General features: G+C 43.2%; 1 protein-coding gene across 1 annotated transcript in view; it reads right to left on the bottom strand.

Annotated features, from left to right (window-relative positions):
• Positions 1 to 8,298: 8,298 nt before the first annotated feature.
• lancl2 (LanC lantibiotic synthetase component C-like 2 (bacterial)) overlaps positions 8,299 to 12,779 on the bottom strand; it is a 92,623-nt gene continuing 88,142 nt past the window's right edge. The window contains exons 9-10 of the mRNA XM_063207218.1: positions 12,651 to 12,723; positions 8,299 to 9,748 (exon numbers count right to left, since the gene is read on the bottom strand). Coding sequence (XP_063063288.1) covers positions 9,672 to 9,748; positions 12,651 to 12,723 — 150 coding nt within the window. The 3' untranslated portion in view covers positions 8,299 to 9,671. The remainder of the gene's footprint in view (positions 9,749 to 12,650; positions 12,724 to 12,779) is intronic.

The raw sequence follows: 12,779 nt of genomic DNA on the forward strand, positions 1-12,779 counted from the left end.
TTGGGGGCCCACAGAAACCTGAACTCTAGGGGCCCCATGCCATCTTAATATGGCCCTGGACACGACAACGGAGCAGCGACCAGAAGAGGCCCCTGTAGTGCTGCTGAGCTCAAGTAAGAGTAAAATGTAAAATGTAGCAGCACAACGTTGATGACAGCTGATGAGTCATCGCTAGACAGAAATGTTGACTGGTGGGGTGTCTTTGAATCCTGAGACTGCCTGACAGGGATGAAAGTTCCAATTTCTCTTCTCTTCTTCCCATTTATGAGTATTTGATCTGCCCTCAGACTTTAACCAGACAGCTCTTGCTCAAGGAATCACCTCAAGATTAACTACTGTCACCTTCTGCTGTCACTGCTCTTCTCTTCTATGCAGTTTTGAACAAGACTGTTACTGTAGCCCAAACTCATGGGGGCAGACCTGAACATTGTGCAACTCAGATTTGGACGTTGGTGAATGCAGATACGTAGATGGTTCATGGAGACAGGTGACATGTTAATATGTGTTGAATAATAATTGAATGAACAGCTGAATATTTTAAGTAAGATGGATGGATGGATGGATGTGTGGACTGTGCTACGTAATGATTGAGCAGTTTACAACTTCTGTCATTGATGTTATAATGGTGCTCTTCCTTTAAAGACTTTTTCATGCAAATTACAAGTGATTGGATGAAATCAGGGGTGGCTTGATGAATGGACCGACCAGGTCCACACCCAGTAGGCCACACAGGGCCGGAGCTAGGCAGATAAGGTGGTTGCCTAGGGGCACCAAAGTGGTTGAGGGCACTCGAAAACCTCACAGAATTAGAATGTTTCACAGAATTAGAAAGTCAAGCAAACTTAACAATGATTGACAATGATTATTAAAATACATAATTAATGTACTAGATCAAATGTGCTTGATCAGATGTGCAATGCTGTGTTAACAGACACCAATTTCTAAATGCACCCTAAAGGAAGAGAGGTGTTTACCTAGCGGGTACTAGATTGACCCTGTGGCCACAGGTCCTAAGGGGCCAAGCCCAATTGCGCCCCCCATTCATTTGAAGGGAGACCTTGTGCACATCTGAAGTGCTTAACAAAAAGGTCAAAGTTTTGCTGAAAAGTGTTTACAAACTTAGAGAATTCTCCTTTTTTTATTTATTTTTTTATAAGTATTTTTGGGGGCTTTTTGGCCTTTATTATCATAGGACAGTGTGAGAGTAGACAGGAAATGACTGGGAGAGAGAGATGGGGGAGGGTCGGGAAATGACCCCAGTCGGACTCGAACCGGGGTCCCCATGGGCAATGTAAACCCAAATGTGGGGGGCTTAGCGCGCTGCGCCACAGCACCGCCCGGAATTCTCCTTCTTGAGTGTCACCGACTCAGAGGAAGTCCACAAGGTCAACACATCTTCTACCTGCCAAATGAACCTGTGAAAAGATCAGAGGGTTGCCTTTCAATCCCAACCTTACCTCTGCCTCCACCTCCATACATGGCTGAAGTGACCTGGGGTCCGTTTCTCGATTCTTGACGTTGCTAACCGTCTTGAGACCGTCTTAAGACCGTCTTACCGTTCCCTTGGATTTAGTGGTGAGCGGCGCTGTCGAGAGAGAGTTGAGTCGCTCGTACGAAGGACGTTGCTAACGACGACTGGTAGCAGCGGTGAAGGTGTTGAGTCACTATGAGGGCCCGGCCTGGCTACCCCCAGTACCCCATCCCCATCCCTACCATAATGTACCAGGTAACATGGCCTGGCTACCCCCAGTACCCCATCCTAGCATAATGTACTAGGTAACATGGCCTGGCTACCCCCAGTACCCCATCCCTAGCATAATGTACTAGGTAACATGGCCTGGCTACCCCCAGTACCCCATCCCTAGCATAATGTACTAGGTAACATGGCCTGGCTACCCCCAGTACCCCATCCTAGCATAATGTACCAGGTAACATGGCGTACCTGCCATTCCATCCCAACACTCATACTTTATATATGATTCAAGCTTTATTCCCAAGGGTACTTCCTTCCTTAGTCCTTCACCTTAAATTCCCTGAGTGAATTGCAACAGGCATGATGTAGTCCTGCCACATTGTCAGGGGTGCATAAAGGATAAAGGCAGGAGGTCGACAAGTAAAAGCCCTTTTCATCTCTGCCCTTAAGCAGTGGTTGGAGCTCGCTTGTGCACTTAGCCCTACCGCCTGGCTGCAATGTCAGGTATTCAGGGACATGTTTTGTCTGCTTTGTGTGTGTGAGCGCTGATCTGAAACTCCAGGTCAAGGTCAAGCTTTCAGATCACAGAGGAGAGAGAGAGAGAGGGAGAGACTGGTTCTGAAACTAAGAAACTCTGACACTTATGCCAAAGGTCAGGTCAGGAAATGGCATTGCCTTCTCAGAGCCCTGGCTATCCTGATTGTGTCAACTGCAGCACTGTACAGTATGTATACAGTTGAGGACGATATTATTAGCCCCCCTCCTGAAATTAGACATTTCTCTTGATTTCTCAGGAAGAATGACCATTATTAACCGTTTCTGTTATTCTGGAAACAAATACACTGATGGAGATAATGTTCAATGAGTTGAATTTGGATTTTTCTATTGTTACGATGAGTTTGAACAAAAAAGGGCAAAAATGACGAGGACAAAATTATTAGCCCCCTGATCATTAATAGTCAATATGGCGCCATTTATGAACCAAAACTGACAACAGGCTCTGATAAGTTGCTACCTAGGTTGGCACATGCCCCACTAGGGATTTTGGCCCATTTCTTCACTGCAAAGTGTTCTAGCTGGTCCAAATCGCATGGATGCTGAGCATAGACATTAACCACAGACTCTCAGTGGGATTGAGGACTGGACTATGAGTGGGTGATTCCAATATCATGGTTTTAGTGTCCTTGAAGAACCTCTGAACAAATCTAAATGTATGCTTTGGGTTATAATGTTGTTGGAAGACCCAGCAATCCAGATTCAGACCCAGACTCCCTGTGTCTGAGGCTGAATAACAGACTAAACGTGATGCCCTTCCACTATGTGTAACTGTGGAAACTGCTTAGCCTCATTAGACCAAAGAAGCATTGGACACCTGCCTAGATGATTGTTATTGACCTGGCCTCACCTGGAGGTTTTTTCCCCCCCAAGAAAGACAGTTGTTAGGGCTTGTCATCATATTGGGCTTTGGGGCCATCATCACAGAAGAGCCCCTTTACTAAAAGCAGTGCATATCAGAGTGTTATTGAGCTTTGCCTGTGAACATTTGAAAGTCCAAAATGAGTTTTGAACGTCTCTGCTTTCATCTGATGATATTCAATTGCACCTGCTTTGATGCATGAATTCTGCTTCTGTCAGGTGAAGAAAGGGATAGGCCTTGAATCGTTATAAGATGGTTTCCACAATTAAACATGGTGGTGGATGCATCATTCTGTGGCAGCCTCAGCCACAGGAAACCTTGTTTGGGTGTACGGCACCATAAAAACTGAAAATTATGATAGAATGTGGAAAGTGACCTTGCAAAAATATGCTCATAGAGGGAGCTAAGCTCTTCACTGGATCTTTCAATGAGATAATAACCCAAAACTTGCATCCAAAATAGTTCAAATGTTCTTCAAGGATACTAAAACCATGGTCATGGAGTGGTTCAGACCTCAATCCTTTAGATAGTATTTGAAGAGTGCTGAAAATGAATGTCCATCCTCAACATCCATGCAATTTGGACCAGCTTAACTATTTGCAATGAAAAAAATGGGCCAAAATCCCTGGTAGGACATGTGCCAACATAGTTAACAACTAATCAAAGTGCCTGGTGTCATTTTTTGTTCATAAATGGCACTGTATTGACTATTAATGATAAGGGGGCTAATAATTTTGTCCTTGCCATTTTTACACTTTTTTTGTTTAAACTCATTGTGAAAATGGAAAAGTCCAAATTTAACTTATTGGATACTATCTCCATGGTGTACTCGTTTCCAGAATAACATACATTTATTAATAATGATCATTCTCAATGATCAATGAAGAGATATGACTAATTTCAGGAGGGGGGCTAATAATATCGTCCTCAACTGTAGGTGCTTTTCCACTGTTGGTTTTCTGGTAGGCCTACTGCTCGACACAGCGTGACTCGGCCGCCACTTTTTGCTTTTCAGTTGGGCACGACACAGCTCATTCGTAAAGCAAAAAGTGTCGGATGAGTCTGGCCTACCAGAAAACAGGCAGTGGAAAAGGGCCTTATGTATCTCCATTCTTTACCCATCTTCCCATACCCATCTTCCTGACTGGTAGTATGCATTTCCTCTCACAGTAAATTGCCCTATCACTTACAGCCATGGTTCCATGCCATTTACCAGGCTGATGAAACTGAGTTGTCTTTTATTTCTCTCTCCTAAATGGCGAAAGAAACAAAGACTATTTATGAAGTTATGCCGCAGGCCAACACGATAACAATGCTGTAAGCCTTACAGTGTAAGGCACCATTGAACAAGACTTCACCTCATCAAAATGACACAAAGCCAAGGTAAGTGGATATCTTACCGTAGAAATATTTTCCTCAATGCTGCACAAGGAACCTAAGATGTCGAGAATTCAGTAAAACACGTAGGCTATTTAATCACTTGTATCTCCTGATATTCCATCACTTACCTCCTCTTTTTAGAGTCTATGTCTATGTCTGCATGGGACAGTAAGAAACGTAATTTCAAGTCTTTGTATGACCAGCGCATGTAAAGAAATTGACAATAAAACCGACTTGACTATTTGACTAACCCACTATATCAGAATGTACCAATCGTCGCATCAACGCAATAACATTTTAATTTCTGTTCGAAGGGTTTTAAAGTTATCTGAGACTGTATTATTCACCATGGTAGAATGTCCCAAATGAAAGGCACGTTAACCTTACCTGTTATGGCTCTGCTGTTTTATGACATGGCTCAGCAGCCATCTAGTGGAAGAACATATGAGTCATACAGTATCTTTGTCTTTGTCTCCTTGTACTCTCACTTTACAAAATCTTAACAACTGACCCTCTTTCTATCTCTCTGCATAAATATACATTAAGGGCAACTACTGTATGACCAAGTAGGGGAGTGATTCTCTAATTCGCCTACACTTTTAAGTCCGTGGATTTTATTTGGCAATTCCACTAACTATTAACTGCATCCAATGATGTTTTGGACATAAGAAAACATTTATCTTTCATATAATACAGAAAGTGTAGACATAGCATTATTTCCCTCAGCAAGAATGAATATTTAATACTGTTTTTGGGCGTTTTCATGCCGTCCTGTTTTCCAAATGTCAGATTCAGTCTTCATATTAGCATGTAAAGAAACTTGTTTTGCCCAAGACGATTGCAAATGTTGATTCACAGTAATCATCACAATATGACAAAACTGTCAGAAAGACCACTGTCCTTTCCATTATACATGAAATTTGCCATTTTGTGTGTGTCCACGAAAACTGTGTTAACCGTGTCACGGTCTGAAACCTCCTCCATAAATCAGTAATGGTTTGGTCTTAGGCCATACAAATAACATCACGTGATGTCATAACCTCTTTGGCAGGATACGGGAAGACTTTTTTGGTAAATTTTGAGCTCCATCCTTCCATAATTTAATCCATTCTTTTTCATGTTCTCATAGCGGGAAAATTGCCTGTCAACTGTGTTATCAACATATTCATAAGAATCTGAATTAGAAATCACATGTAGAAAAACACAGATAAAGCATACAGATACATGAATTGATTAAGGTGTTGTGGTGGAACTTCTGAGGTCCTCAGTTAGCACAGCACCATAAAAATGGCTGAAATGTCAACGGTGTTACCGTCAATGGTGTTACAATTAAGTATGACAGTCAGGGTTGCCAGATGAGGCTGATGATTTCCAGCCCAAAAAAATGATCAAAATCCGCCCTAAAAACCCGCCCAATTCTATTGATTTATATGGCAGTGGGAAGGTTTTTCTGATAGATGCAATTTTTACCCGCACACGGCCATCCTAAGCAGCCCAATTGGGCGGGAACCAGCCCAATCTGGCAACACTGATGACAGTTCAGGAGGAGTATGTTTTTGCCAATTTATATCCATATTGACAGACAAACAAACAAAATAATTTGTGTTCTAGGGAGTTGGGTTTGTCTGCTCTGTTTTTTTCTCCTAAAAAAGTGCCGACTTGTTCCCCTGCACTGTTGACCGTAACACAGTTGAGTAACACGGTTGACTGTTTTGAAAGTGTTTTTGCGCTATTGATCCCTTATGTGTTGGAAAAATCCTATGAACATACACTAGGGATTATCTCTGGAGAAGGAAGTCTTGTGTAAGGAGGGTGACTATATTCAAATCAGACGTTACAGGGATTTCTGATGAAAAATGTGTCAGTCTGTATCACAGTGACTCATAAAATCCTACTTATGAAGCTCAACAATCACATTTTCTATATCAGTTGCACAGATTAATGACAACATTACTGCTAAGGGACATAAGCACTTTCAAACATATATTGTTTCAACTCTGTAGTATTTTTTATATATGTTTGAAATGACATAGTATTTGTCCATAACACTGTTGACAAAATAATTAAGCAAATGTTCGCTTTCATTAGAGTATTTATCAAATGATTTAAGATTAAGCTTGGCAATTTTTTTGTTTGGAAACTTAAATATATACACTATGTAAACATCTAGGTCATTTAGTTGAAAAAAATACTGATAATTGACATTTTGCTTTTGCCAAAAGCGTAGGGGAATCGTAGAATCACTCAGGGACATTGTTGGTGTGGACGGAGGACTTTGATCCACATCAATGTTTTTTTTTTTTCTTGATTCAAGACTGAAGTCATCTATGTCCAGGGTAGGATTAATGAACTGGCCAGACATGGCTCAGAATTCAAATGCACTCAATTTTATCATAGAATTTCTCTACAGTGGGGGCCCACAGTAGCCTGTAGCCTAGGGCCCACAGCCCATCTTAAGCCAGCAAAGTCTATCCACTGTGTAAGGCCCATGAAGATATACTGTATGGAGGGCAATCTTCCCTTGCCATTTGAACTATGACCCTCACTGGAACATCATTTTCCTGATATGAATCTACTGTATAGAAAAAACTATATAGGCCTATGCAATGGCATACCATGGCCTCATTCTTGTAGAGCTTACAAATGTGGTAATAGCAGTAGAAACTTGTGGTGAGGGATGTTGAATGTTGGTTGTCCCCTCTGCTTTTCGCCTCCTCCTCATCAAGTGCTCCACGCAGCCAGGGCCGGATTAATGTGCAGGCTAGATATGGCTGCAGCATAAGGGCCGCCAACTGCCAGGGGGGGCCCCTGATTGGCCAAAAGTGAAAAATTGCAGAATTCTGACAGGAAACAGTAGTGGAAAAAGTCATGTGTTGTATTGTGTACAGTTGGTTGACAAGTTATCCTTAATTTCTAGCTCATAATTATGATACTGTATATGTAAATTTATCACAAAGTTTGCCTTCCGGGGGGCCTGCGGCACTCCTGTATGTCTTGCATCTTATTCCTGATGCACGTCAGAATAAAGTATGCCATGGCCTCATTTTGGGGGACCTTAGTAATGCACTTGGTTCTGTCTGTCTGCTGTAGTAGTTTTTGCATTGAGACGTTGACCGCTGGTTTCCCCCTTTACCTCTCATCCCCTCCTCCTCCTCTTCATTATGAAGTGCTCCCCACTGCGTTCCTGTCTGTCTGGCTCGGCCTAAAGTGTGCTGCGCTCCCCCAGTGCTCTCTCCACATTGCCTTTTAGTTAGTTGGCCTTATTTGCCGTAGGCCCCTGCTGCGTTCCAGGCCAGCAGGACTCACTTCATTAAAGACAAACAGCCCATCTCCAAGGTTAATGAGCCAGCTAAATGAAGTCCCTGCATTACGGTACGCTACTACGCCGCCCCGCCCACCCCCTGTGCTCATCCCTCCTCCTCCGTCTTACGAGGCTCCTGGAGGAGAGAGCAGAGGGCGACTTCACTTTGCATGGCCCGATGCAGTCATAATGGGTATGATTAACCTTGTTGTGTATTACAGTACACGCTAATTGTTTTTTTAAATGATGTATGGTTAGGACTTACAGTAAAATGAAAAAAGAAATAAAAAATGGGCTAACCAAAACAAAGATCAGCTAAATATAGAGCAATACCACTACATTTGAACCCTTTAATCCCTGAATATGAAATGAAAACAAGGCTCATATTACGGCTGTGAGTTCACGATAAGAAACAAAGCTGTAATATGAAAGGTCATTGTTGACATTAGAATTGTACGGCTTACGTAATATACAGAGAGCATTTACAAGACAAAGAAGCCATTAACCAAGCACAAATCAAGTTTATTGCAACATTCAGAAGTAACACTGTTTGTACCGGGAAACAATATTTACTGCCGAAACAAAGGAAATAAAAAGTCAGTAAACAAGTAATCTCTTTGTATTTTCCCCCAGTGCTCATTTCATGAACGTTAACTTTCCTCGACGCAGATCACGATACTGACACTGACGTGACTGACGAACAGTACACACAGTACAGACAGACAGTACAGACAGTACAGAAGACACAACCATGGCGTTCCAGCATCACGGCCATCTTAAACATGGATGCTGCTTTGTTTTGGTTCAAGCCATGCAGGGACAACATTCCGACAAGAAGAGAAATTCTGCTGTTTCATGCAGTGAACAACAGCAACAGGGGTAACTTTGGGTAACAGGGTTGACTAACAGGGTTGACTTTGGGTAACAGGGTTGACTAACAAAGTTGCCCTTTGGTTAACAGGGGTGACTAACAAGGTGGGTTTTTTTTTGGGGGGGGGGAGGAAGGGGTGCAGAAATGATCACAGAGCACAGACAAGCTTTTAGCAAAGGACAAACGCACAAAAGGACAGTCAGACACAGACAGACTCACAGATATCCAGGAACAGGACAAGCATGCAGAAGTGAACAAGATTCCATCCATGTACATAGTTAGTTAAACAATGGAAACAATTCACCCATAAGCAAATTGCAGGGATGAAAAAAAACTCATCCTTACTAAATAAAAAAAAAAATCATGTGACAAAGGATGATTCACCATCCGTCCCTCAAACAGACAAACAACTAACATCATTGGGTCATATGTTCTTGTCTCAGGTGGTGCACTTGTACACTTCGGGCACTATGTTTCAGTACGTAATTAATACACCATGCACACTGAAACACTTAACACTTAAGTGCACAAGTGCACCATTTGAGACACAGAGATAGACTTCAAGCGACACATAAAAAAGAAGACAAGAAGTGGCCACTTTTAGGCATTTCTGTAGACATTAGCCTATAGGCTGAAGGCTTGGGACTCGCTCAAGGTTTTGTATTTCCTTTTCTTACTTTTTCCCCTTCATTTTGCATCAGTGCCTACAAAAACACTCTAGGTCTGGCTCCTGTGGCAACAAGAATGGCCCTCGCCTTCACCTCCTCAACTCTCAAACTCTTCCTGATGACCCAATGGCCCTCAGGTAGAGACACTCAGACAGCTATGCCACAATCTCTGCCCCCAAAAGGCCACAATTCCTGGCCCCGCTTCTGAGTGCAATCGCAATCCGGCAAACCCCTTCATTCCAATCTCATCCCATTCCATCCCGCCCCCCCTCAGTCCTTTGCAAGCTTCTTGGCTCCACACTGCATCTTGCCATGGGGTTAAGGTTCAGCTCTCTCCGGGGTCAAAGTTCAAATGCAGGGAAGCAGGACGACTCTGGCTCACTGATGTCTGAGAGGAAGTGGATTGCTCCTGCCATACCTATAAGATAAATATACACACACACACACACACACACACACACACACACACACACACACACACACACACATGCATGTGCACTCACACAAACACACACGCACACACACACACACACACACACACACACACACACACACACACACACACACACACACACACACGTGCACACACACACACACGTGTGCACACACACACACACACACACACACACACACACACACACACACACACACACACACACACACACACACACACACACACACACACACACAGGGAAGTTTAGGACAGGAAGTGTAACAATACAAAACAAAATGTACAGCCATAAAAAACACAACTTGTGAACTTTAGAGAAGATATAATGTTCTGAATTCTGAAAATCATGTTGACCACCCCCATCCCCCTACCCAAATCCCCCATACCGACCTAGTAGCTACCATCCCTAAAGCAGATTGCAATGAAGATTTCATAAGAACTAGTTCATCACTTCAGAGGGCTGCGGGCTGGGAGAGCGTGGCATGGTTGTGCAGCGTCAGCCCTGAAGCCCAGGAGCACCGACCAGCTTCAAGGGCGGATCCACTTACAGCCAGCCAGCCAGACTCGATTCTCATTCACATCTCACGGACAGAAGGCCGTTTGACTCAGGTAACCTCACCTCGACATGGCTCGTCTAATATAATATAACAGCAGAGTGGGGTTCAGTGAAGATGGGCTGCTTGGTCGAGACAAGCTACCAATAGGCTGTTAGCATTCCAAAGTCTAACCCCCTAGTAATCAGGAGTCTAAATTAACACCAGCTAACCGGCCAAATGCTGGTGAGATTTCAATTTGGCTGGCAGAAAAGACCAACGCACTAGCCACTTTGACACATTAGTGAGTGTGTATTTGCCTGGTAAGATTTAACATCTAATAGCCAGATTGGCTTGCAATGAAAAAAGTTAATTTATAGACCTGGTTGTAAAGGCTTGGTAGCTCAGGTCTACGGATAGCTCATATCGACAACTGCTATGGCAAGGTGGAGTATCTCTTGCATGAATGATCATAGATGCCCTCCAACAACCTTTCCCTTCTCATCACATCTTGAACCGTACCCTCCCCCACCCCCGGGAACCAGTCTGGAAACCAAAGCCAGTCTGTGCGCTGTTTTACTGGTTACCATGGCAACGGCTGCCACAACGTATAGAAGTTCAGAAAGCGGAAAGTTTGCCAGAGGGTTAATGGCTACATGATGCCAAGCTAGATCAACAACAGGCATCAGGAGATAGGATGGCACAGGGTGGTCAGGGGGATGAGAGGAGATGAGAGGAGATGGGCTGGCTCAATACACGGCTGTTTGGTTGGATCACCAATGAATTCGGCTCAACCAAGGTGGTGGAAAAAAGCGACACCTCTTATTCATGGACATCAGCACTGTGCTAATTTTCTCTGTGAAACGCCAAGCTACGAGTTTAAATCTTGTGACTATAATGCCAGGATAAAGGTCAGTTATGTTCTCAGAACAGCGTCTGTTGGCTTCTGAGAATTTGTAGATCCTGTTCTGTGATTTAGCATTTGGTTCTTAATTGTCCTCCGTGCACAGAATATTACAGCTTTTTCCCCCTGGGTGAGAAAGAAGAAGAAAAAAACCTTGATTTACCAGGGTTCGCTACGTGATGTTTTTAGTCGTCGCTCAATTTGTGTAAGGCTCTGAGAATTTGTGGTTCCTGGAAAAATTATTCGGATTTAGCTTGCTCTGGGTGGTCATGGTGAAAATTACGTCTCAGCCAAACAGAATTGTGTAAAATATGTCGTTGTGTTTTTTCTGAGATTAACACTGCATCTGTCTCCTGCATAAATTTGAGCTAAATCTATGCTAATTACGAGACAAAACACTAAAAAGCTCACTCCTTCTTGAAGAATACGATCTTCTTTACTGCCACTACTATATTAAAAAAGGAATTAATAATATTTGAATAGTGTGTGCACGAGCGTGAGGCTGTGTGTGTGTGTACCCTACCTGAAACAAATGTTTATCGCAGTGTCTTTACGTAATTTCAAATTCTTTGTACAACCAGAGCATGTAAAGAAATTGACAATTAAGCCAACTTGACTTAGGTAGTGCGATAAGGATGGATGCACTGCGATAGTGACAAGCTCTGGGGTGCATTTCTCAAAAGTGTAGTTGTTAGCCAGTTAGCAACTTGGGTAGTTGCCCATGGGAAATTGAAGTAGCCAACATAGTAAGCAACTATGGCTTCGAGAAATGCACCCCTGGCTTGTAGCACGGCAACAGAGACCACAGTTTTGGGCATCATTTGAAGGAAGGTTATTAGAGCCATATGACAAACAGCACAGCATGCAGCCTGGGGGCTACTAACCCCTGGCTGTAGGCTTTGGATTTGATGGATGGAACATGGACATGGGTGATCTAATGGTAGGTAGGGTGGTGGTCTAACGATGAGAGGGTTGCATGTTCGAACACAACCCTTACCCTCCCCTACACCACATATCCATGGCTGACATGCCCTTAAGCAAGGCACCTGATACCACAACAACACCCTGTACATACCTGTAAGTCACTTTTGATAAAAGTGTCAACTAAGTGTAATGAAATGTAATGTAATGAATAGGGATAGTGTGAAGACGCTTACAAGGGGTGTAAATAATAATCAAAATGTATCAATGCATCGATCCTACGTCCGACGATTTCATCGTATCGTATCGTATCGTATCGTATCGTAACGTATCGTATTGTATCATGGGGAGTTCTTAAGTATCGAAAATAATCAAATTCCTGTAAGAAATCGATACCGAATCGTATCGTAATAGAGGCTGTGATTTACACTTCTAACGCGTACCATGGAACACAGACAGGAGTGGGGTGTCCCCTAATGACAGGGGATCAGGGCGGAGTGAAGACACTTACCTTCAAACAGTGAGTATGGCCGATCGGGAATGCGGCAGCCGTGGGTTCCATAGCCCAGGCACCACTCGGCAAACTGTGTAACACACACACACACACACACACACACACACACACACACACACACACACA

Source organism: Engraulis encrasicolus, chromosome 9 (genome assembly GCF_034702125.1).
Source record: "Engraulis encrasicolus isolate BLACKSEA-1 chromosome 9, IST_EnEncr_1.0, whole genome shotgun sequence".
NCBI lineage: Eukaryota > Metazoa > Chordata > Actinopteri > Clupeiformes > Engraulidae > Engraulis > Engraulis encrasicolus.